General features: G+C 42.9%; 1 protein-coding gene across 3 annotated transcripts; it reads left to right on the forward strand.

Annotated features, from left to right (window-relative positions):
* Nucleotides 1-1,408: 1,408 nt before the first annotated feature.
* On the forward strand, nt 1,409-23,783 carry pak6b (p21 protein (Cdc42/Rac)-activated kinase 6b). Of its 3 annotated transcripts, none has more exons than XM_076874234.1 (11): nt 1,409-1,744; nt 4,193-4,306; nt 5,631-5,708; nt 15,247-15,498; nt 18,228-18,785; nt 19,087-19,530; nt 19,603-19,736; nt 20,123-20,249; nt 22,023-22,148; nt 22,558-22,692; nt 22,990-23,783. In XM_076874234.1, the coding sequence occupies exons 4-11, from the start codon at nt 15,292-15,294 to the stop codon at nt 23,155-23,157; spliced, it is 1,899 nt and encodes a 632-aa protein (XP_076730349.1). In that variant the 5' UTR covers nt 1,409-1,744; nt 4,193-4,306; nt 5,631-5,708; nt 15,247-15,291; the 3' UTR covers nt 23,158-23,783. The 3 variants fall into 3 exon arrangements, with proteins under 3 accessions (XP_076730349.1, XP_004572895.1, XP_076730350.1); XM_004572838.5 differs by having other exon boundaries at nt 1,409-1,736; XM_076874235.1 differs by lacking the exons at nt 1,409-1,744; nt 4,193-4,306; nt 5,631-5,708 and adding an exon at nt 12,478-14,499.
* Nucleotides 23,784-24,188: the final 405 nt, after the last annotated feature.

Below are 24,188 nucleotides of genomic sequence, written 5' to 3' on the forward strand. Positions count from 1 at the left end.
CTGTCACAGGTATTTAACCAGACAAGTAGGGCAGGGGGGCGGGGTTGCACACCTGAGGCCTAACTGCTCCTGCAGAGGCCTGCATGTGTCCAACTCGGTGTTCCCAGTGAACTGGTCATCTTTGGTGGACCTGGAGCTCCAGCAGGAGATCAGGGTAGTGCAGCTCAAGACTCCGTCAGTCTGGGTCTCCTGGAGCCGACTGCACCCCCACAGCTGGTACACACAACTGTCTTCTCAGCAAAGAACCCACCTCCGTTGCTGGGCTTGTGAGTGTGCTACCATCTCACCTGTCTGTACCTTCGAGGTGGATATGGTGGGCATGGCTGAAAGTGTCCATCCCTTACTGACTAAGAGCAGGATGAAGCTTTCGAAGGACGCTGAAGGCTGGATGGTGGAGCGTTTCAGAGGAGATGAGGCCAGGTGCTCACACAGGTTGATTAAAGCTTGATTCATCTTAATCCTGAGCTGAAGTTTAAGTACAGCTGTCTGCTTACTACAGTGATATATACACCCGAATGTGGAGGAGGCTTTTCCATTTGTTGCTGAATGCTGGCAGCCGCTCCTGTCGGAGCTGAAGGGGGAGCTGTCCGCTCTTTACTGCTGAAACTTTAACTCCTCCTCCCGCCCACCCATCTACCTGCTATTTTATTTCTAACTTAATAAAGAGGCTTTTTATGTCATTTTCCACTGTCTGCCTCATGTTTGTGCTCCATTATCAAAAACGATGGAAATCAAAATCAACCTTGACCATCAGAGGGCGCTGTGTCCTTCTGGAGCACATTCTCTGGTTAATCCGGGTTAACTGCGATCGCATACCGGACCAGTGGAGACGAGACGCCCACATCTGAGTCTTCTTCCACAAACTTTCATGTCAGAGAAAGATTTTCGAAGAGCATGCGGTGAAAAGAGCTTCTACCGTTTCGTGACGTGATGATTGCAGAAGTTTGAATTTCTTTGAACCTTGGAAAATAAAAGTTATGCTACTGTGAATATATTGATCTCAGGTGTTTTTAACCTTTGACCCTCACCCTTCACCTTAGTTTAACAAAGAATAAAATATTAGACTATTGTAAAACAAATCAGCAGGTACACTAGGTGATTTTGGTGTCATGTGACTGAGTTGAACTAAGAAGGCGAACCCTGGTGTAGTTGGCACACAGTGTGAATTAAATCTTGTTAAAAGCACAGTGAACTGGCTTTACTGGACCCCAAACTGGTTCCTTTAGCGGTGTAAGTGTGAGAAGCAGAGTTCAGAGTGAACAGAGTGTGGCGGTTTGAGTCACGTCCTCCCCCGCCTCAGGGCACGGCGATGCGTGCTGCAGCCTGCATGCTGACACAGACCTTGCCTCCCCTTTGTCTCCTCTGCTGCTTTCATGGACTCGTTGCTGTCTCAAAGCCACTTTTGATGGTTCTCTTCCAAAAGAAGTCACATGATCACCTGTGCAGTCAGAGACGGTCGGATGACCTCAGTGTTCATCTGTGCGCTCTGCTTTTATTCACACATCAACTGATATGTTTTCACTTTGCTGCTGTGTTTCGTGTCAATAAAGCTTCTTCGAATATGAAAGACTCAAACTCCTCCCCCTCCACCTGAAACCAGCTGAGACAAGGACGAGCGAGGTGGGGGAGGGAGGAAGACAGGGTAGGAGGAGAAAGAAGAGGAGCAGCAGAGAGAGAGAGTCAGTCCAAGGAGGAGAACAACAGCAGGAACCGACTCACCTGGACTTCGCAGCCAGGTGAGCATGTGTGTGTTTTGAGTTAAATTAACTGATTATCTACAGGCCGCATTGTCTCTTTCTAGATAACGGCGTCTGTCAAATACCAGCACTGTGGCTTTAAAGTTCTACAGTTCTTTACAGAACCCGGTTCTTAAGCTTGCATGAGGACCTTTACCTTAACTGTGAATAACATGTTGGTATCACCAGTCTGATTATGTATAAATATTCCATTTCTGTAAATGATCCAGGTTTAGGTTCTTAGTAGAACTCTTATGAGACAGAAACAGGAGGAGAACCCTCGCAAAGGTTCCTAATGGTACTATAACCCCTGTGGTTCTGAGTGATCCTGCGTTCATATAAAAGTGTTCTGTATAGAACCTTGCAAAGAAACCTGCAGAAAGAATAACTCTGCAGAGACAGTTCAGGTTGAAAGGGTTCCACTCTAAAACTTTTACCTAAGAACAACCTTCACGTTACTCGGGGTTCTGCAGAGGCTCAGTCTGCTGGTTTGTCTTTATTCAGTCCTTATGCAGCTTTAAAGACTCAGAACACACATGTTAAATCAGACAATATTTGAATGGAGTTTGGTTGTAGCAAAGAAAAAAATTCTGTTTAAAGTTTGGCCTCACACCTGACTGTGTGTGTGTGTGTCTGGTGGGGTAAACTGATCTTCATGAATGGTGGTTCGGTGTGGAAGTGTAACTGACCTGGGAACACCTGCGTGTGTCCCTGATGGTACACTTCCGACTCTGACTTAAAAAAACACATTAACACACACGGCCAATGAAGAACCATCAGTTAACCAAGAAGCCAGAGGGGTTTGAACCTGGACCTTCATATTGTGAGGCAACCATGCTAACAGCTATAGTGTTTGGTTGCTCTCTGTTGTTGCTGAGGAGCTTCAGAGGTGAGTGGGTGTGAATCAGTGGAGATGTGTCGTAGACTGATGTCTCAGTGTTTTCCTCCTGCTTTCACTGCAGACTTTGCCATATCCAGGCTTTTACACTTGGAGACACACAACCACTCAAGCCTGTGGGCAATCTAGAGTCACCAGTTAACCTAACCCCACTAACAGCATGTGTTTGGACTGTGGGATGAAGCTGCTGTGAGGCCACAATGCTGACCACATAAAAGTAAAGAATCTAAAATAAAATACAAGAAAATAATGACAGTTATTAAAAAAAGCTGAGTAGGATATTTTTTAAAGATGTCCAAAAAGTGTTCAAAACCAGCAACAGACTCTTTACAGAAACTGGAAACACTGCAGCTTACCGTGTTTGTTGGGAGCAGTGATGGTTATAAAGTATTGAAACAAGTGCAAAAATACAGCTCATAAGGTGGAAACTGAGTTTCACGTTTTTAATGACCCTGAAAGTGAATCTATGCTGTGAGCCGTTTCATCCTGCAGCTCCGTGTCAGCTTGGTGAGGATCTTCAGGAAGAGTTCCTCAGGCTTCTTCTTTGAAAGTTTCTGCCTTTTGTTCTCGGTCAGAATGATCTCACACTGCTTCAGTTATGGTGAGGTCCGGCTCTGATCACTCCCATGCTGAAACAGGAAACTGCTGTCAGTCAGATGTTTCCAGATTTTCCTGCATGATGGATCATCAGTTTATCAAAGATCTCCAACACCACTGACTGAACTGCAGCTGAAACTATGACAGAGCCTCCACCGTGTCACAGATGGCTGCAGACTCTGTGAAAATGGTCAGGTACAAGGACTGAAGATGAGTGAAAAAGCAGCCAAAGTCCAAAGAAAAACTTTGAAAGACTCAGAAGGCTGCAGGATTCTTGCTCATGAGCACTAAAACGTCAAGGAAGCCAAAAAAGCAAAATATGAAGAAATGAGGGGCATGTCGACTTCTGCACAGTACAATAGTCGGTGCAGTTTAACTTTCCTTCATTCCAAATGGTAAAGGTTTATATCGTTTTGTTTGAGCTTATCATTTTTATGGTGCTCTTTAGATTTAATCTTCTTTATTTTGCCTTTGTTTTATATTTAATTTTGTATTACTGTTTTTATAAATTTGTATGCTACATTTTATTTTCATTAAGGTTTTTCTGTTAATTTTATATTTTTGTTTTTATTAATTTTTTATTTTCTTTATATTCAATTTTATATACATAACATTATTTTTATTGTATTTTCGGTGTAGTTTAATTTCGCTTTTTATGATTTGTTTGTTTTTTTTAATTATAGTTTTTAAGTTTTAAAGAAATTTTATTTCATTGTTTTAGTTTATTTGAAATGTTTTCTTAAATGTGTAAAACTTTTAATTTAACATTTTAATAATTTTTCTTTAGTTTGTTTTTATTTTTATTTATTTTAATTTCATAAATGAGTTGTGAACATTAACATATACAAATTATACTTTTTAAAGAAGTCGGTAGCATTAAAGTTGTGCTCGAACATGCCTACATGGCTATGTGTAACTGGGTCACCTGACTTCTTGCTGTGATCTGTCATTGTTCCTGCAGCCACTGGGGGGCACTGTCTCTGGTAAGCCTGCCTGTGCATGGGGATGAGTGCAGTTCCAGTCAGACGAGGAGCCGTGGCGGAACTGTCTGGTCATGTAGAGACAGTTTCCTCAGGTATGTCAGCGAGCCAGCCACACCCTGAAAACACAGCTGCTAAAAACACCTGGAATCAGACCAGCACCAACAAAAGCTTCGTTCACACATCTGCAAAAAAGAGTTTTCCTCCAAATCACGTTGAGGTGTGCACACAGAGAATATCACAGGGTTCAAAGGTCACGGGGATTCCCAGAAACAGTAAAACGGTAACTGCTCAAACATCCTGGACAGTTTAAGAGGCCAAAGTTTAGCAGGAAACAGTCAGCTGACTCTCACTGGAGGTAAACTCGTGAAGGAAGAAGAGATGCCGCTGAAAGCTGAAGCTGATTTTACCCATAAGACACCAGGATTTTTTAAACGCGCGCATGGAAAAGCAGCAGCTGTTCGGGGTGGTGCAGAAATCAAAATGTTAATATTCACGGAGAGGTATTTACATTTTATGAATGGGATTACATCGATTGTTTTGAACCCTTTCATCAAGCGCAGGATGAAAGCTTCCAGAAAGAAAACACATAGTGAGTTAAGAAGAAACATCCAGTGCATCATGGAAATCCCCCCGCAGCCTACACCTATTGCAGGATAACTAAGGGAGGATTCAGGGTCACCTGGTCCAGCCCTAACTATATGCTTTAGCAAAAAGGAAAGTTTGAAGCCTAATCTTAAAAGTAGAGATAGTGTCTGTCTCCTGTATCCAAACTGGAAGCTGGTTCCACAGAACAGGGGCCTGAAAACTGAAGGATCTCCCTCCCATTATACTTTTAAATACTCTACTAAGCCACCTGTACAGGTTGGTAAGGCCTGTCTGTGTATGTACTGGGTCAACCATTGGCTCCACCCCTTGCCTGAAACATAAACAGCTGGAAGGTGAAAGCTGATTAACAGCTCCTCCTCCTCCTGTTTGCTGAGAGGGTGCGGAGGAGGATGTGGAGCAATCTCATCCGGTCAGTCAGAGGAGGAGAATAAATGATAATGGATTGGATTTATATAGCGCTTTTCAAGGCACCCAAAGCACTTTACAATGCCACTATTCATTCACTCTCACATTCATACACTGGTGGAGGCAAACTACGGTTGTAGCCACAGCTGCCCTGGGGCAGACTGACAGAAGCGAGGCTGCCATATCACGCCATCGGCCCCTCTGGCCAACACCAGTAGGCAGCAGGGTAAAGTGTCTTGCCCAAGGACACAACAACCAGGACAGAGAGCCCGGGGATCGAACCGGCGACCTTCCGGTTACAGATACGCTTCCCAACCCCCTGAGCCACGGTCACCCCATGATGATGATATTTGATGAAGAAGAGGAGCAGGCTCTGTGCCTCATCATCTCTCTTGTTCCCTTTAGGCTTAGGTGGAGTCATCTGATCAGCAGCAGACCAGACCCGGTTTTACCTGAGGTGGAGAGACACCAACTCACACACAGGTGAGACAGGTGTGTGTGTGTGTGTGTGTGTGTGTGTGTGTGTGTGTGTGTGTGTAGCGCTTTGCTTTCAGACCATTTGGGGACACTGTGCTCGGTCCTCACTGGTGTGATGTGTGATGAAGATGAAACTGGTGACACGTTTCAGTTGTTCATCCAGGTATGATGAAGGCTGCACACACACCCTGCTTATTCTTCAATTCAAACTTTATTAACACAAATGCAAAAGAATGCATCAATGAAAACAAACGTGACATAAAATAATTTTTATAGCAGCAGAGTGTATTATTATTGCTGTTGTTTAATAATGATGATGCAATTTAACACGGTTAAACACTGAGTATGAATCCTTGTCCCCAGTTGGGCGTTTACATCCATGACACATAAATAGAATTACAAGTAAAATTTAAAAAACTTAAAACCACAACAGTCTAAGAACCAAATCTACAATAAACACACACTAACCAGGAAAACAGAACTACCAAAAATAAACAAAGTTAATAAAACTGCTGCTGCTCTGACTTTCAGCTGGCCGTCATCACTGTGAGAGGTTTAATACGTGCCCATGCTCCGCTGTAACCAAGGTCACTGTTGAATTTCACTTCCCACAGCTCATTTCATTTAAATTCTTATCCGGTTGTTCAGTCTGACGTCACTAGCCGTGTCTGGGTCTAAACTCCGCTGCAGGTCCATATATCAAACGATCACTATGGCATTACTGAGAGTTGAAAAACTGTCTAAAGTCTTTCATCTGTAATAAAATGATCAGCGTTCTGCTCTACCAGGTGTAACAATTGAGTTTAACATCCAGGCATCCATGAAAACGGAATTTATGACATTTAACGGAGTTAGAAGTTAGCAGGGAGTTAGCTCGCTAGCTTCTATCTAAATACAATATAGCATGTCCTGACTGCGGGGTTTTGGAAACAAATTAAAACGTACAGCTCTGCTATCACTTCCAACATAAATGAAGACAGAAAACTAAACAGCAGTGACGTTTGTAGGGTTACTGAAGTTGGGCTAGCTGGTGTATAATGGTGTGCTACGTGACCGCTAGCGACACAGCTATGTTAGCATAATATAAACAAGCTAACTTTTTTTCCACTCGATAAAAGTTAACGTGAGTGTTCTCGGTGGTCAGGAACAAATGTAATCGCATGGCAGGATGCTGTAAAAGGACCAAACTTCAGCCAGGAGAAAAACTGAGATAATCCATCCACAATACGAGGTTAGTCATTCATATACTGCTGCATGGGCTGGGCTGTAGTTACATCCTAAGGTTTTAAAAACTGAGCTTAAATAAACGATTAGTGGTAATAAAAGCCGAGGGAGGTCAACAGTGATCACTGACTGTTGTAGGAGCTTTTTGAGATCAAATAGAAGAAAATACATAACATTAATCATGTTAACAACACAAAAGCCATATTAAACGCAGACTACTTTAGACCCGGAAGTAGGATTCGTCGCGTCATCACTGAACAACCGGATTGTTTAATTTTATTTTCGTTTTTAACAGTTTTCATGCTCCATTCATCCATCATCATCCACCCATCAACCAATCCATCCATCCATCCATCCACCCACCCACCAATCCATCCATTCACCACCCACCAATCCATCCACCCATCCATCATCATCCATCCATTCATCCACCCATCCATCCACCCACCAACCAATCCACCCATTCCACCCATCCACCTATCCACCCACCGACCAATCCATCTATCCATCCACCCAGCCACCTACCCATCCATCCATTCACCACCCACCCATCTATCCACCTGTAATGTTCTTATTCCTCTATGAATAAAACATCAAGAATTGCTCCTGGTGCTAGCTTCAGCTAGCTGTTTATTATTCTTTCTACAACGATCACTTCTTCTTCTATTCTGTATATCTTATTGATTCCAGAGCGCCCCCTGTGGGTAGCTTCAACAATAGCAACTATCATTACATCCCCTTTCCAAACAGTGTTATAATAAGCACAATTACAAAGAGAACTGTTACTCTGTAACATCTGAACATTCTTGTCTAACATTCAACATGTTATAAATTGTGCAACAAACTACATTCAGTAGTGTTCTTTTTTTTTTTTATAACCAAAAGTTGTAGCACAAGTCAAACAAAATAAATCCAAATGTATACCTTACATCTTCCAGAATGAACCAAATGAATCCCATACAGCCCTCAAGCACATTAGAACTCTTCACCTTTGACAACTTGAACAGTCAATAACACATAACTCAGCAGGTCTCAATTAAGTGTGAACAATTACTATTCTAAATGAATTATTATCCGTTATTTACCTGTGATTTATTATTATTAGTATTTTTTAACAATTCTTTACCACAACAGTTCACACTTGTTCTATGAGCCTCTCTGTAGGTTTCTTAGGTCTGGTAGACCTTCTCAGTATCTCAGACATTGGGGAAGGTGAAGGAGGCTCACTGTGGTGCTCAACAGGGTTAGCACCTCGTTGTTCAGTTCCAGTCTCTGTGTCCTGATGTTTAACATCCTGTGTCTTTAACAGACTTCTCCGGTTTCTTCTTAACACTTGTCCATTCTCTGTCTGAACAGCAAACGATCTGGGCCCTACTTCGCTGAGAACTGTTGCTTTTTTGTCCCAGAAATCTGGACCTGCAATCCTCACAACATCTCTTTCCTGAAGCGGTTCCAGACGCCTTGCAGTTTTGTCATAGTTCCTTTTCTGTCTGTGCTTGAGTTTCATCCTTTTGTCGGTCAGCTTGTTGTCATGTGCATTGTCATTTTCCTTGGAAATGTGTGGAAGTGTGGTGCGGAGCTTGCGATGCATGAGTAGCTCAGCAGGTGATGCCCCACACTCCAGGGATGAAGCTCTGTAGCTTAGCAGAGCCAGGTAAGGGTCGGTCTTACTGTCTCTTGCTTTTTTGAACAATCTCTTTACTATTTGGACTCCTTTTTCTGCCTGTCCATTCACTTGGGGATACAAGGGACTAGAGGTGATATGTTGAAATCCATATTGTTTTGCAAAGTCACTAAATTCTCTACAGTCATATTGTGGACCATTGTCACTGATGACACACTGTGGAATTCCATGTCTGGCAAAAAAGCCCTTCATGTGTGTGATGACTGACTGTGCTGATGTACTGGAAAGCTGTGCCACTTCTGGATAATTAGAATAGTAGTCAATCACCAAAACATAGTCCTTGCCATCCAGATGAAATAAGTCCGTGCCTACCTTTTGCCATGGTGCAGTGGGTGTTAAAGGTAGTGTACCTGCTGCTTTCTGGGTCTAGCCTCAGCTGCCAAAATCCATGTGATGCATCCAGTTTGCTAAAAAACTTAGCTCCTGCCATTTCACTCATTATTTCCTCTCTCTTAGGGATCTGATAATGCTCTCTTTTAATATTTTCATTTAGATCTTTAGGATCAAGGCAGACTCTTAAGGCACCTGTATTCTTTTTCTTGACACAAGTGATAGAGTTCACGCAGTCTGTGGGCTCTTCCACTCGTTCAATGACACCCATTTGAGTCATTCTTTCAAGCTCTTTTTTCAAACTTGTCCGTAATGGAGCAGGCGCTCTCCTTGGGGCATGCACCACAGGCACGGCATCATCCTTGAGCTGGATTTTGTAGGTGTAAGGCAATGTTCCATGTCCTTTGAAGACTGAAGGAAATTTACTGATAATGTCTGAACTTCCTTCATGCCCTTGGTGTTCCACTCTTTTCCCTTGTTTGGCTTCTTTCATGGTGTCAGTATTAATCTGATAGATCCTCTTTACTAGTCCCAAGTCCTCAGATGTTTTATCTCCTAAAAGTGACTCGTGTCCATCAGGCACGATGGTGAACAAAATGTTATGCTGTTTGCCTTTAGCTGTCACTTTAAGTCTGCATCCTCCTTTTGTTTGTATTGGCTGGTTATTGTAGGCCCTCAGCGGTGTGACTTTCTCTGTAAATCTTCTAGGCTTCTCAGTCAGTGCCTTGAAATCCTTCTCGTTGATCAAGTTAGCTTTGGCCCCTGTGTCAATTTTAAATGTTACCAATGTCCCATTGACTAACAGTGGAGCAGTCCATTTATCATCTGTGACTGAACTAACACTTTGGCCAGTGTTATGTCTTGAAGACTGTGCATTGACATCTTCTTCATGTGACACCATCTTAATGAAAAATGTTTCACTTAGATCATCACTGTGTCTTCCTGCACAGTGTGTATTTTTTGTCCCTTGTTTTTGGAGAGACACATTTTTGCATAATGGTTTTGTCCTTTACATTTTGCACATTTTTTTCCATATGCGGGACATTGTTTTGGTCTGTGTTTCTCTCCACATCTCTTGCAAGTGAACATTTCATTGTCACACGTTTTGTTTCTGTTGTCGTTGTTTTTGAATTTACTCCATGGCTTTCTTTTAATTGACACTGCATTCACTGCCTCATTTTCTTGTTGCGCTGCTCCTTGAACAGGCTCTCTAAACGTCAGTACATGTTGTCGTGCTAGCTCACTGGCTTGACTTATCTTTATAGCACTTTCCAGCATTAGTTCTGTTTCTCTCAACAGTTTCTCTCGGAGCTTCTTCTCATTAGTTCCAAGCACTATTTGATCTCGTATCATAGAGTCTCTGAGATCACCAAAATTGCAGGACTGAGCTTTGATCTTGAGGTCTTTGAGAAAAGTATCAAATGACTCACCCTGATGCTGTAAGCGTGAGCGAAAGACGTATCTCTCGTATGTTTCATTTTTCTTTGACAGACAGTGCTCGTCAAATTTCTTCATGACTTCATCAAAGTTATCTTTGTCCTCGGGCTGAGCAAACACAAAAGTGTTGAAGACCTCTATTGCTTCTGTGCCGGCGATGGTGAGCAGCAGGGGCGGAGCGTGGGGGTGGCTTACGGGGCTTAAGCCCGGGTTGTTTTGTCAGAAGCCCGGGGTATTTTGGAGTGTAATTTTTTCATAGTTAGATGCCTGGCTGACAACTGTATAAAACAAAAAGTACACACAATATTCGAAGCACATAGTGCACACTGTGGGAATTTACGACTGTGCGTGAATCCCCCCCTGATATTGGTATGATCCAAGCTCAGGCACTAAGCGACTGAGCGAGGGGGCGGGGGGAGCTGCTCCCCGTGAGTGCGCTGTTGGAGAGACGGAGCCAGCCATACTAAGGAGAGCTTAAGTTTGACCAGGTACCAAAGCAAATCATTCGTACCGTACAAATAATGTAAATATGACGGTGCATCACGAAAGATTGATATGAAACTGATCACTTGACCAATATTACGTTACTTGCTCTTCAAGTGAATCAACAAATGGCAAAATGAAAAGCCGAACAAATGCTATTTTTTTTTAGAGTCTTAGCTTACGTGTGTTTATTTCATATTTTCAGTTCTTACCCTCCCCGACTAAATCGGTTTCAGTTATGTACTGAAACATAAGAATGGACATTAGAGGGTTCTTTCAAAGAAAAAACTCAGGTAAATGTTATTTTATATATTATGCTTTGTATGTTGTTCAGTATATTTCTATGCAAAACAAGAGGGATTTCAGTACACAGCAGGATATTCACATTTGTAACCAGATATTTACATACACTTTAGGGAGAAAACATAAAACATTTTTACTGTACAACATCAATTTAGAGTAAATTTTTGTTTTAGATAAATATTGAAATATATTTTGAATTAGTTAAATTTCAGAATAAAGAGAGACAGAGCTATTTTTATCACTTTCATCAAATTTAGGAGTACATGTACACTAAATTTATTGTTAATTAATAAGAAAACTCCAGACGATTCCATTCTGAGCTGAAGAAGCTTCTGATAGGTTAGTAGAGTCCATGTGAGTAAATTGGTGGCACAGCTGTGGATGCATATAAGGCAAAACACAGAGCCTGTTTCTTTGACATGGGAAAATCAAGAGACATCAACCAAAACACCAGGAAAAGAACTGTGGAGCTCCATAAGTGTGGCTCAAGTTTGAATACAATTTGGTGCCATTTGCAATTAAGAAATACAGATAGTTTCTCTCTTTACTCTTAAAGTTAACAAATATGTTTTTATATTTATCAATCTAAAAAAATAAACATTTAGTCTGATTTGATGTTACAATTAAAAAAGTGTTTTTATCTGAAGAGTAAATATCTGGTTTCAGCTGTATATTTGATGATTGTCAGCACAAAGAGGGAGAGAGAGGAGAACGAGGACAGAACAGATGAACAAGAGCGGGTGAGACACACATGTTAGTCAAATGGTTGTTTACCAAAAGTATCACCGTATCACAGGTCCTCATGTATCTCGTACCTAGTGTTTCTTTTTAGGTTTGTTATTTTTCAAATTCTGTATTTATTAAGTTCTGCAGGCTTGTTTGCACAACAAGGCTAAATAATTATATAAACTTTTCTCAATCTAAATAGTGGACTTTGGTAGAATTAAAAAATAAGTGTTGTGCAGGTCTATGATGATTTTTAGTGCTATCATCTAGTTCTGATTCTGGTTCTGTCTTGGTTAAGTCCTCAGTAGTCCTGATTTTGAACTGTTGTAGTCCTGTTTTAATTCTGGATCAGTTCTGGGTCTGGTTGAATTGGGGTTTAGTCCTCGTGTCTTGATGCAGCCCTGACCTTGTTCTGCCTTGCTGCTTAATTAAAAAACTAGTTTAAGGTGTCCTGCACATGTGATATATATTTTTCCCTATATGAAGTCATTCTTTTTTGAACAGAGCCTATTAATCTTTCAGTCATTTCTACACCCCCCCCCCCCCCCCAAAAAAAAAAAAAAATCCCACATGCATACTACTCTTTGGGCTAAGCCCCGGGTGTTTCAAATGTCTGGCTCCGCCTCTGGTGAGCAGCATGGCTATTTTCCTTTCATCTGCCCGTTGATCCACTCCGACAGCTGCAATATACAGTTTGAACTGCTGTTTGAAAGTCCTCCAACTTGCATCCACGTTTCCAGTCAGTTTCAACGGACTTGGCGGTTTTATTGCATCCATCTTGTTGCGTTGCTTCTTATTCTTAACCCGTCTCCTGGTACCATGTAATGTTCTTATTCCTCTATGAATAAAACATCAAGAATTGCTCCTGGTGCTAGCTTCAGCTAGCTGTTTATTATTCTTTCTACAACGATCACTTCTTCTTCTATTCTGTATATCTTATTGATTCCAGAGTGCCCCCTGTGGGTAGCTTCAACAATAGCAACTATCATTACACCACCCACCAGCCAATCCGTCCACCCATCTATCCATCAATCCATACATCCATCACCCATCCCGCAGAGGGCACTCCACCTTTTCCGTGGCCACTGAGTTGGAGATGCTGATTTTCATTCCAGCATCTTCACACTGAAATGTAAACTGTCCCATAATGAGCTCGAGGTGTTAGCCTGTAGCAGAACAGACATCCTGAAGTCACCAAAGTCTCCACCTTCACCTCCATTAATTTACTGCACCGGAATTTCTATCCATTAAGTTAATTCGTTCATTAGTCTTTTTAGTTATCAAGTTGTAGAGGTCATTCATCTGGATGAACATCTCAGAAGATCAGATCAGGTTTTGGAATAAAAACACCTGAACCAGAGCCAAGTGGGAATCTGAGTTTCACCAGTACTTCATCAGTACTTCCCCAGTACTTCATCAGTACTTCCTGATATTGACAAATTGTCCTTTTGGCTAGGCGTTCAGTGCCGAATACCATTTCATATTTTGTTTTGTTTTGTTGAAACGGGTCGTCCTTCATTTATATTTCAACCTAAACTCTGAAACTCTCACATTAGATCACATCGTCTTAAGATATGATAATGATGTCGCCAAACAGGATTTCTATTTTCCTTCTTTTCCGAGCTGGGCTACAGGAGGATGCTTGTGTGACTGCTTTTAATTCTCGTAAAATCTTTATGTTCAGTAAATTTGAGCTTGGGATTGAAAACCAGTACTAAATACTAAAAACCATAAAATCTTTTTTTTATTCAGTAACTTGATTGTAAAATGTTCCAGTGGACAAACATACAGAGACTTTTCTATAAGATGATTATGTCTCAGGCACAGAAGGACATTAAACTGCATCTGTCTGAATGTGCAGGTATGGTTTCTGCTGCCTCACCAGGTGATGTGGCAAAACACACATGACTGCCTAATGAGCATAGAGCTGGCAGCTGGCCAGCGACTGATGTCAAAACATCTATTTTGGTTCACAGGAAACATGTTTTGGTTGTAGTTAATGATCATAACCTTGGCATGCAGGAACTAATCCACGGATCAGATTGCAGTGACACAAGAATCCAGATTAATGTTGGATTAACCTGAAAGCTGAGTCACATCAACACCAACGTTCTGATGACACAGACAGCATAGTTTCGTGTAAAACAAAAGCACAACCCTAACCTCCCAGGCTATAACTCTGGCTTTTTTTTTTCACTTTTAGATTATAAATTACAGTCAACCAACCACTTTAATAATAATAATAATAATAATGGATTGGACTTATATAGCGCTTTACAATGCCACTATTCATTTACTCTCGCATTCACACACTGGTGGAGGCAAGCTACGGTTGTAGCCACAGCTGCCCTGGGGCAGACTGACAGACAGCTTTCTACTTAACTGGTTGGAGCTCCTTTTTCCTTCAGAGCTGCTTTGACTATTCATGGTTCAGATTTACAAGCTCAACAGGCACCTGGTGTGGTCTTCTGCTGCTGTAGCCCATCTGCTTCAAGGTTCAGAGATGCTATTCTGCAGTCCTTGATTGTAACGAGTGGTTATGTGACCTGTTTTCTCTGTTCCAGACCTTCTCTGTAAACTCAGAGATGGTTGGTGGGAAAATCCCAGCAGGTTGGTGGATTCTGAAAGAACTACGCTATATTCAAAGTGACTTAGGTCACCTTTCTTCATCATTCTGATGCTCAGTGTGAATGCCAGCAGGTTGTGTTGATCATGCCTAAATACCATGATGGTTGACGATGCATATGCACTAATAACGATCGTATGAACCCAGTGCCGTGGCTGGTGAATGTATACAGAGTCATGGGAGCAGACTTAAAAGCAATTGTTTTGAATGTGAAGTTCAGATGGATGGTAAATGTAAAGCTTTAGTTCAGGTTTTTCTTACTAGCATGTGCTGAACATTTAAGCCTGGAACAGTTGCCCACCAAAATAAAAGCATGCTGTGTTTAGTAACGGTTACAGGAGCACTGGATTCATTCTGAACAACAAAGCCTCATTTAAAAACACAGGTTGAGCCGATAATCACAGCTCCGAGCTGGTGGCCAGTGCCATGAGCACATCAGAAAATGTCAGTTTTTGTTGTTCTGAATAAAGTTTCAGCAAATCGAAGCTGCAGAGTGACTCAGAGTCAGTTTCAGGTCAGCGCCCTTTTACTCATGCAGCCAGGTGAGATTGTCACCTGGGCTGTTTGGTCGGTTTCTGAGAGGGAGGGTGAGGTCATGTGACTCTGCTCAGGTAACTCACCTGAGCAGGAAGAGGTGCTGTCAGTGCTCTGACTCCCTGAGTGTGAATGTTTGCAAGACGTCCATCATGTCGCCGTCTGATTGCCAGTATTGTTGTTGTTGTTTCCCTCAGCTCTCACTACCCGGCTTGTGCCTCTGCCTCTACGCCTCCGTGCTGATGTTCCAACGCAGGAAGAAGAAGCACAGGCTGGAGATCTCGGCGCCACAGGACTTCCAGCACCGCGTCCACACGTCGTTTGATGTCACCTCGGGATGCTACGTGGGGCTGCCGCCGCAGTGGCAGAGCGTCATTGACACGCTGAAGAGGCCACGCCCCCTGGTGGACCCCTCCAGGATCACCAATGTTGAACTAGGACCCAAAAAGGTGGGATGGATCATTTCAATAATCTCTCAAGGCTGCTGTAAATGTAATGGACCTGTGTCTGATGATCAGGTACCAACGCCAGCATGATGACGGATCAGTCGAATGTATTGATTGCGTATTTGCGTGCGCTGGTCCAAGCGGTGCGTCTCATTGAACATCAGAAAGCTGATGAAGAAGCTGATTTATTGATGAACAGCGACATTAACGACAATCACAGCTTTCTGCATAGATCAGAACAAATCTGAAGTACCTTCAGGAACTTTCCTAGAGTCGGGTCCTTCACAGTGACTCTGCTTCCTCGTCATGGATCACCATGTAAAAACGTCTTTACTGTATCAATACTTCCTCGGGCACCGGTTTAGCTCAGTGGGATGAGCAGGAGACTATATGCCATATGGCTGACAGCCGACGGCATTTAAAACAAAGGAATCTGAATCTTTCAGCTGCACCACAAACACAAACTCTAAATCCCAGAATAAACTTCCTCATTCCTTCTGTCTGCAGCAGCAGTCTGAAACAAGGTGTTTAATCTTTAGTTCAATTTGATTAGTACCAACTCAAAACTCTGGAGTACTTGGAGTTTTTTCTTCTTTAATATTGTAGCTGTAGTTCATCAGCGAGTACTCATGTATTATATACCTGTATCACCCGCAGTTCACGCTAAGCTCACCTGGTAAACCAGTAAAGCTAATGTAAACATGACATCGTCAGTCATTGTTTTTGTTCTCTGGTAGGTAAAACTTCTTGTTAAAATGATGCTGATGCATACATGAAAACATCAATACATAAACAGGTGAGCAACTGTGTACTCACCCATTTTAAAAGGTTTAAATGGTAAATGGCCTGTATTTGTATAGCGCTTTTCTAGTCCCTAAGGACCCCAAAGCGCTTTACACAACCTGTCATCCACCCATTCACGCACACATTCACACACTGGTGATGGCAAGCTACATTGCAGTCACAGCCACCCTGGGGCGCACTGACACAGGCTGCCGAACACTGGCGCCACCAGGCACTCTGACCACCAACAGTAGGAAACGGGTGAAGTGTCTTGCCCAAGGACACAACGACTGAGACTGTCCAAGCTGGGGCTCGAACCGGCAACCTTCCGATTACAAGGCGAACTCCCAACTCTTGAACCACGATCGCTTAAAGCAGTGGTCCCCAACCCCCGGGCCTCGGACTGGTACCGGTCCGTGAGTCGTGTGGTACCGGGCCGCGAGAGTTGAGGCTCAGGTCTGAAATGTATGGTTTTCAGGGTTTTTATCGGTTTTCAGCGTTATTTTGTCATCGTTTTTATCGTTAACTCAGTTTTCCTGGGTCTTTTCACGTGTGTTATGAATAAATCTTCTTTTTTTCGGTACCGGTACTAGTTTTATTTTGTTGTATTTATCCGCGACACCTTAAAGGCCGGTCCGTGAAAATATTGTCAGGCATAAACTGGTCCGTGGCTCAAAACAGGTTGGAGACCGTTGGCTTAAAGGGCAGGCTCACAACATCACTTTCTCATCTATTTATTTAGTTGATTATTAAACATTGATTTTAAATGGCATTTCATATTTTCAAACCAAAAATACTACTACTGCTACTAGTAATAATAATAATAATAATAATGATATGAAAAGTTGAAAAATGCTTCAGCAGATGATTTTGGTTGAAATCATTCTTTTTTATGTATCCAAACAATAATTTTTATTTGTTTTTCTTCTGGAGATCACCTCAGATATCTTACAGATTTAAGGGTCATGGTATTATTATTATTATTATCATTATTATTATTATTATCATTTTTATTATTATCATTAATATTTGTACTAGTAGTCGCAGTAGTAGTAGTGGCAGCAGCAGCAGCAGTACTAGTAGCTGTAGTATAGTGCTCAGAGTTCAGGGATGAGTTCCCTGTCCTACTACCAAGAGAGTTTCGGATGATGTGAGAGTACCAAGAAGGTGTTTGTGTATCTGGACTGAGGAAAGAGGATGAGGAGACTAGGTGATGGAATAAGGAAGTACAGAAGTATTCAAAAGAAGATATTAGCAAAGTAAAAGGGGGACAGTCAGAGAGATGAAGGAAGTAGGCAGATGTACAGCAAAGAGAAAAAAGAATGGGCTTATAGTGAGCTGTATGTAAGGAAGACAGAGTGAGTAAGAGCAGAAATGTGCTAACGATTGAAGACACTGCGACGAGAAAATGGAAGAAGGACTCTGAGCTGATCAATGTAGAAAATGAGAGAGAGAAGGACAGATGGACAGTTAGTGAGGACCTCAGGAAGTGCAGAGGATTAGAAAGGAGGAATCAAAGGCAGGCAAATGACGCACCTGTGCAGGTATGGGGAGGTCTAGGAGAGGGCGGTGGGTGGTGAGAGGATGATGAAAATGAAGAACAAATCTACCGGGTCTGAGAACATGGTGATGTGCAGTACAGAGGGATGAAGCCGATGATACCATGAAGACACAGGAACGAGGTGTCCAAGGTTAAATCGATAGGTGAACAAGCAGCAGTGTGCATTCATGCTGAGGAAGAGCTCTGCACATGTGATGTTTGCTCTGAGAGGGTCGATGGAGGAGGTCAGGAGGAGCTTCACTGAGTCTTTGTGGATCAGGGAAAGCAGATGATTTGCTGCTAAGAGAGGACGTGTGGTCCTGTGAGGAAGTCTATAAGGGTAGTGCAGCAGTGTGGTGGTGCTCTGAGCCGTTGGAGTTACTTTGATTTGTTTTGGTTTCTTCTGCAGACCATCGTTCGTGGCAGCTTCATCGGCCATGGAGACTACATCAGTCATGTGATCTCTGAGTTGACTCGTATGTCGGTCAGCAGTTCCAACTCTCTGCGCCGGAGCAGTCCGTCGGCACGGAAACGTGCCCGATCGATGGGCCGGCTGGGAGAACTGGCCGAGGACGAGTCGTACCAGTACGAGGAGCTAGGTCACCGCGGCGGCAGTGTGAAAAGTGGTGGGAGCTCTACCTACTGGCAGGACCGGATACGACAGGTGCGCAGCGACAGCAGCAGCCCCAAACTGAATGGGGCCCTGCAGAGAGCCAAGTCTACCTGCCAGGTGGATTCCTCGTCTGAAACCACACCCCTTAAACTAGACAAACCTCAGAGGACAGGTGAACCAAGTGGACTGTACGCCCGCAGTGAGGGGGCGGAACTAAGAAATAGGACAGCTTCCTACACTGTGGAGACCAATAGGCACCAGGTGAGGCTAAGACCAGCTGTGGGTCACCTGCCTGACCTGCTGTTCTCATCCAGAGAAAATTCAAGAAGACCGCATTCGTCCTACGACCTCCAGGTGAAACTCAGTGTTTGGATCACTTCCACCATTTTAACAAATTCATTAGAATGAGTCTGCTGAGGACAGACCAAACCATGTGAAGCTACACAAGCTAACATCAACACATCTGATTAGAACAAGTATAGGAAATGGCTCGATACAAAATGCAGATATATTAGCTTAGGATAAATACAGACTATAGAAATGTAAATAGCTAGCATAGCCTGACCTGAACAGGAAGAAACCGCTAGCACAGAGTAGCATAAAAAGGGGAAACACCTGAAGCTTTAACTCAGTGTCTCTTCTTTTTCTCCATCAGCTGGCCTCACCCTCCTCCCGCCTCCTGCCTCCTCCTAACAGCACCAGCAGTCCCATCATCACAGGTAGAGCTGTATTTCAGAGGCTGCCTCGCCCATCCTCTGCCTTTAATGCTCCTATCAAATCTCCAAACTTAACAACTGAGGACAGCCCCTCCCAGCCCCACTCTCCCCCAACCGGCTCCCCAGGTCACGCAGTCGCCTCCAACCAGCAGGCGGGGTCCGATGGCGGTCCTCCAAAGGTGACCCATGAGCAGTTCAAGGAGGCACTACAGATGGTGGTGGACCCTGGCGACCCGAGGATGACTTTGGAGAACTTTGTGAAGATTGGAGAGGGGTCCACAGGCGTGGTTTGCATCGCCCGGGAAAAGTACAGCGGGAGACAGGTGGCTGTGAAGATGATGGACCTCAGGAAGCAGCAACGGCGAGAGCTGCTCTTTAATGAGGTACAGGTGTGGTGAGGTGGGTGAAGATCTACCTGTTTGCAGTTTGACTGATCTTCATTTCATATGTCTCAGGTGGTGATCATGAGGGACTACCGGCACCAGAATGTGGTGGAAATGTACCGTAGCGCTCTAGTGGAGGATGAGCTGTGGGTCATCATGGAGTACCTGCAAGGTGGCGCTCTAACCCACATCGTCAGTGAGACCAGGTGAGCTGGAAGTCTCTCAGGTGTGTCGTCTGGGAGATGTTCTCTGTGTTCATGGGGCGATCGTGGCTCAAGAGTTGGCAGTTCGTCTTGTAATCATAAGGTTGCTGGTTCGAGCCCCGGCTTCGACAGTCTTGGTCGTTGTGTCCTTGGGCAAGACACTTCACCCGTTCCCACCTACTGGTGGTGGTCAGAGGGCCTGGTGGCGCCAGTGTCCGGCAGCCTCGCCTCTGTCAGTGCACCCCAGGGCAGCTGTGGCAACAATGTAGCTTGCCATCACCAGTGTGTGGATGACTGAATGTAGTGTAAAGCGCTTTGGGGTCCTTAGGGACTAAGTAAAGCGCTATACAAATACAGGCCATTTACGATGATGTTTCTGCGTGGTTCAGGTTGAACGAGGAGCAGATAGCGACAGTCTGTGAGGGGGTCCTGCGGGCGCTGTCTTACCTGCACTCTCAGGGTGTGATCCACCGAGACATCAAGAGCGACTCCATCCTGCTCACCCTGGACGGGAAGGTAACACCCTTCTTCTTCTTTGTGACACATCTTTGACATTTACAGAACTTCTTAAAAATTAAACCTGGATTATCAACAGATACAGAGAATTCACACAAACTTGTGTTTATCACATAATGAGTACCCTAAACCCAAAAATGCCTAATGACGACCATCTCTATCTTTTTAAAGTTTGACATTACAGTTAGGCAAAGCTGAGTGTTTGTGAGTTTTTATTTCTAAAATATTATAAATTTTATAAATTATAAATACTAAAAAATACTAAAATAATTAAAGACCATTTATAATCTCAAAGATAGACATGTACCAATATATGTCTGTCTTCGTCTGATTGATAAGAGGTTTCTAATCGTTTCCATTAGAGTTTGTATGACTGCCAGTACTACTTTACAGTAAGGAAAACAACTTCTGCTGATAACGAGGATCAGGCATCTTTTTTCCAGATTATTTATGTTATTAGTTAGTCAAAACTCAAATGCCAACAAACTCAATAAACTGATCTGCAAGGCCAATAAAATGTGTTATCCAAGTTAAAATGGCCATGAAACATTATATTATAAAAGCCAGTCTAAATCATGAAGCCCTGATGTCAACTGTCCCTGATGTAACTGTGAAGCTGGATTCAAGCTGGAAGTTAAAATTTTTTGGAACATGTTCAGAGTCTAAGGGTTATTTTTGTGCAGCCCCTGGCTTCAACAATGAGTTTATGGTAAAAACAATGATATACTGTCCACTTTCACTCTCTGTGTTATCAGCAGTCAGCGGTTCTTTGTTGTTTGGCTAGCTGCAATGAAATAGGAAATCCACTTGTTGGTTGTCAGAGGTTGCAGAACACTTTATTAATAAGGACAGGGTGGAGGAGAACCTGTTTAAGTTACCAGACGGACAATCTGGAATCCGACACTCGTCTCGTTTCCTCTTCTAGACAGGTGTACCGCGCTGTGCAATCAGCTGACGTCAGCACAAAACTGCTGCTGACTGATTTTTAGTTTCAGTGTCCTTATTTTCCTCTGAGTTATCAGTTCTGTCACTAGTTAGCTAACATAAACTAATGTGAGTCTATTAGCTGCAACCAACCTAGTGACATCATATTCTGTACTGACAGAAGATGGCGCTAAACACATTCTAAAGTTAAACATGTATACCTTAAATTCAGCTTCACAGATAAAGTTACATTTGGCAATGTATGAGAGCAGGGCTCAGTGGTGTACATTATACATGTGGTGTTTCATGTCCACTTAAAGGACAGTCCTGGAAAGCACCTCCCAGCCACTCCATAATGCACTGGCCAGTCACAGTAGCATCCTCAGTGAGAGACTTGAGTTTACCCATAATGCACCACTGAACGACACAGGAAATCATTCCTGCCTGTGGATATCTCTGTACAACTCCTCCATCTAAAGCACCGCACACAGTCCAATACCTGCACACCCTCTGCAGAGAAAATAACCGCCAGTATGAGGGACACCTTAACTTGAACTCTGTCTATATTTAATTTTGTGTATATTAGAGCTATTTGGTAATACAATATTTTGCATTATTTCATGACCTTTAACTTGTTAGTTATGTCCTTGCTGTCTTGGAGAAACTGTGACCACATCATTTCCTCTGGGATTAATAAAGTATTCAGATCCTGATAACAGTGACTAATCAAGCCTCAGTCAGATATGACTGAAATACTGCTGAGTATCGGTCACACAAACAGCTGGAAAAGGATTCTCAGAAGTTTTCTGTTAGTAAATCTATGAAATTCCTTCTTGGATCCTGCTGCAGATCAAACTGTCCGACTTTGGTTTCTGCGCTCAGATCAGCAAAGAAGTCCCAAAGAGAAAGTCTCTGGTCGGGACCCCATACTGGATGGCTCCTGAGGTGATCGCCAAAATGCCATATGGCACCGAGGTAAAGACAGCACATGAAGGATGTTCCTGCCAAATAATTTAATGAGTCGATTAAACCGGTGGAAAAAAGCTGGACAAGTCTTAGGATAAGTCTTAGAGTTAAACAAAAGTCCAAACCTCAGTTTGAACAAGGTTAAACAAATATCACATTTATATTTACAGTAACTGATATTCACAGTTCTCAGTAACCAATCACAGTTTCACATGAAAACTAAGAAAAACATCAAATAGTTACGTTTCTAGGCCTTATTTCAAATTAAAATGGTAAAAAAAAAATGGCCTGTATTTGTATAGCGCTTTACTTAGTCCCTATGGACCCCAAAGCGCTTTACACTACATTCAGTCATCCACCCATTCACACGCACAAATTAAAAGCATGCCTTTGAGGTCTGGCCATTTCCTGTTTTCAGGTGGACATCTGGTCTCTGGGAATCATGGTGGTGGAGATGGTTGATGGAGAGCCACCGTATTTCAGTGACACGCCCATCACTGCAATGAAGAAGCTGCGAGACGAAGCAGTGCCAAGTGTCAAGAACGTCCAGCGGGTCAGACACACACACACACTTAGTTTTATTTTTATATGGAGTGAGGACCCGAGACCTGAACATGCTTTGAGGACCAACAGACATACATATAAGGGTCCTTCTAAATTTTATCTGTCACATCTTTGTTCTCATGTAAGTTAAATCTGAAAACACAAAATCAGATTTTTTCTGAACATCAGTTACTAAAATGCTAATATGCTGGTTGTGGGTCGTGGGCCCAGATTAGTTGTAGCATTTGATGATGATGTAATCATTCATCCTGACAGTCGTTGATGATGTCACTGTGTTTGTCTCCAGGTGTCTCCCGTGTTGAAGGACTTCCTGGGCTGCATGTTGACCCGTGACACGCTGCAGAGGAGCAGCGCCGCCGACCTGCTGGAGCACCCATTCATGCTGCAGGCCGGCTCACCACGCTGCCTCGTTCCTCTGGTGGAGCAGTACCGCAAACGCATGTCACTCTGCTGAACACCCGAGACCCATCTGAAGAGGCTCGCCCGAACCCAACCCTGATTCCTCCGAAGACATCTGAGACTCAGCTGGGAGACTCTTATTGTGGCTCGGTTGCGCATCAGCTCATCTCTGATTGGCCAGACTTGCTGAACAGCTGTTGGTGCTACTCTGGGGCGAGTGTTTTTTAAAATGGAGAATTTAAACTTTAGAACATTTCAGGCTCCTTCATGTTTTCAAAGATCCTAGTTTATACAGCATTTCAGTAATTTTACAGCCGACGTCAAACCTTTAAATCACAGATCAATAATAATGATCAGCTCAGAGCTGTGGGTGCAGAACAGCTTCAAACAAACAAGTGAAAACAGACACGTTCGTTTCAGCAGAGCCGGAGATGATCCTCTGGCTTCAAGAAGTTTCTCTCTGTATCAGAGCCAATAAACAACCAATAAATTGATCAATGCTGCTCAGCAGAGATCAGCAGAGGGTCAGCTCTGGATTTAAAGCTCTTCATTGGGAAAAAGTTTTACCCCGTGAGGATGATGATGATGAGCTCTTCCTCCCGTCGATCGGTTTATTTTGAAGCTTTGCACAGTTTCAATGTGACTTTGCACAAAAGATGCAGATTAAATTTTTTTATTTAACCTTTTTGTCTTTTTCCGTTTGTCTCTTTGTTGAGTCCTTTAAATATTTTTATTGAAGCTAAAATGGATCCTGACACAGAGAAAATGCCATTGCAGCCAAACGTCCGGTTGCTCCCTCACAAAGTCCAAATTTGACCTGTTACTGATGTTACCTCTTCAGGTGGAAAATCTGGATTTCTAAATTTAAAACGGGGACATGACATGCGTGTTAATCCAGTTACTTTAAAACATCATAACAAGAATCAAAATGAGAAATTACAAAGATTGTTGCTTTAATTAAAAAGATAACAGCTCATCACTCTGTTTTGCTTTGAGTGGTTTCATTCAGCTTTTTTATTACTAAAAAAGAAATAAAGTCCAAGATTTTTATTTAAACAACAGGCAAATGGCCACAGAGTCCTGAAA

This window comes from Maylandia zebra, linkage group LG15, assembly GCF_041146795.1.
Source record: "Maylandia zebra isolate NMK-2024a linkage group LG15, Mzebra_GT3a, whole genome shotgun sequence".
NCBI lineage: Eukaryota > Metazoa > Chordata > Actinopteri > Cichliformes > Cichlidae > Maylandia > Maylandia zebra.

Bases quoted from the DNA above. Each gene is read 5' to 3' on its own strand.
- pak6b (XM_076874234.1), top strand. From the start codon at position 15,292: ATGTTCCAACGCAGGAAGAAGAAGCACAGGCTGGAGATCTCGGCGCCA. The intron at 15,499-18,227 runs GTGGGATGGATC...TTTCTTCTGCAG, and splicing joins TTGAACTAGGACCCAAAAAG to ACCATCGTTCGTGGCAGCTT. The intron at 19,737-20,122 runs GTGAGCTGGAAG...TGCGTGGTTCAG, and splicing joins CACATCGTCAGTGAGACCAG to GTTGAACGAGGAGCAGATAG.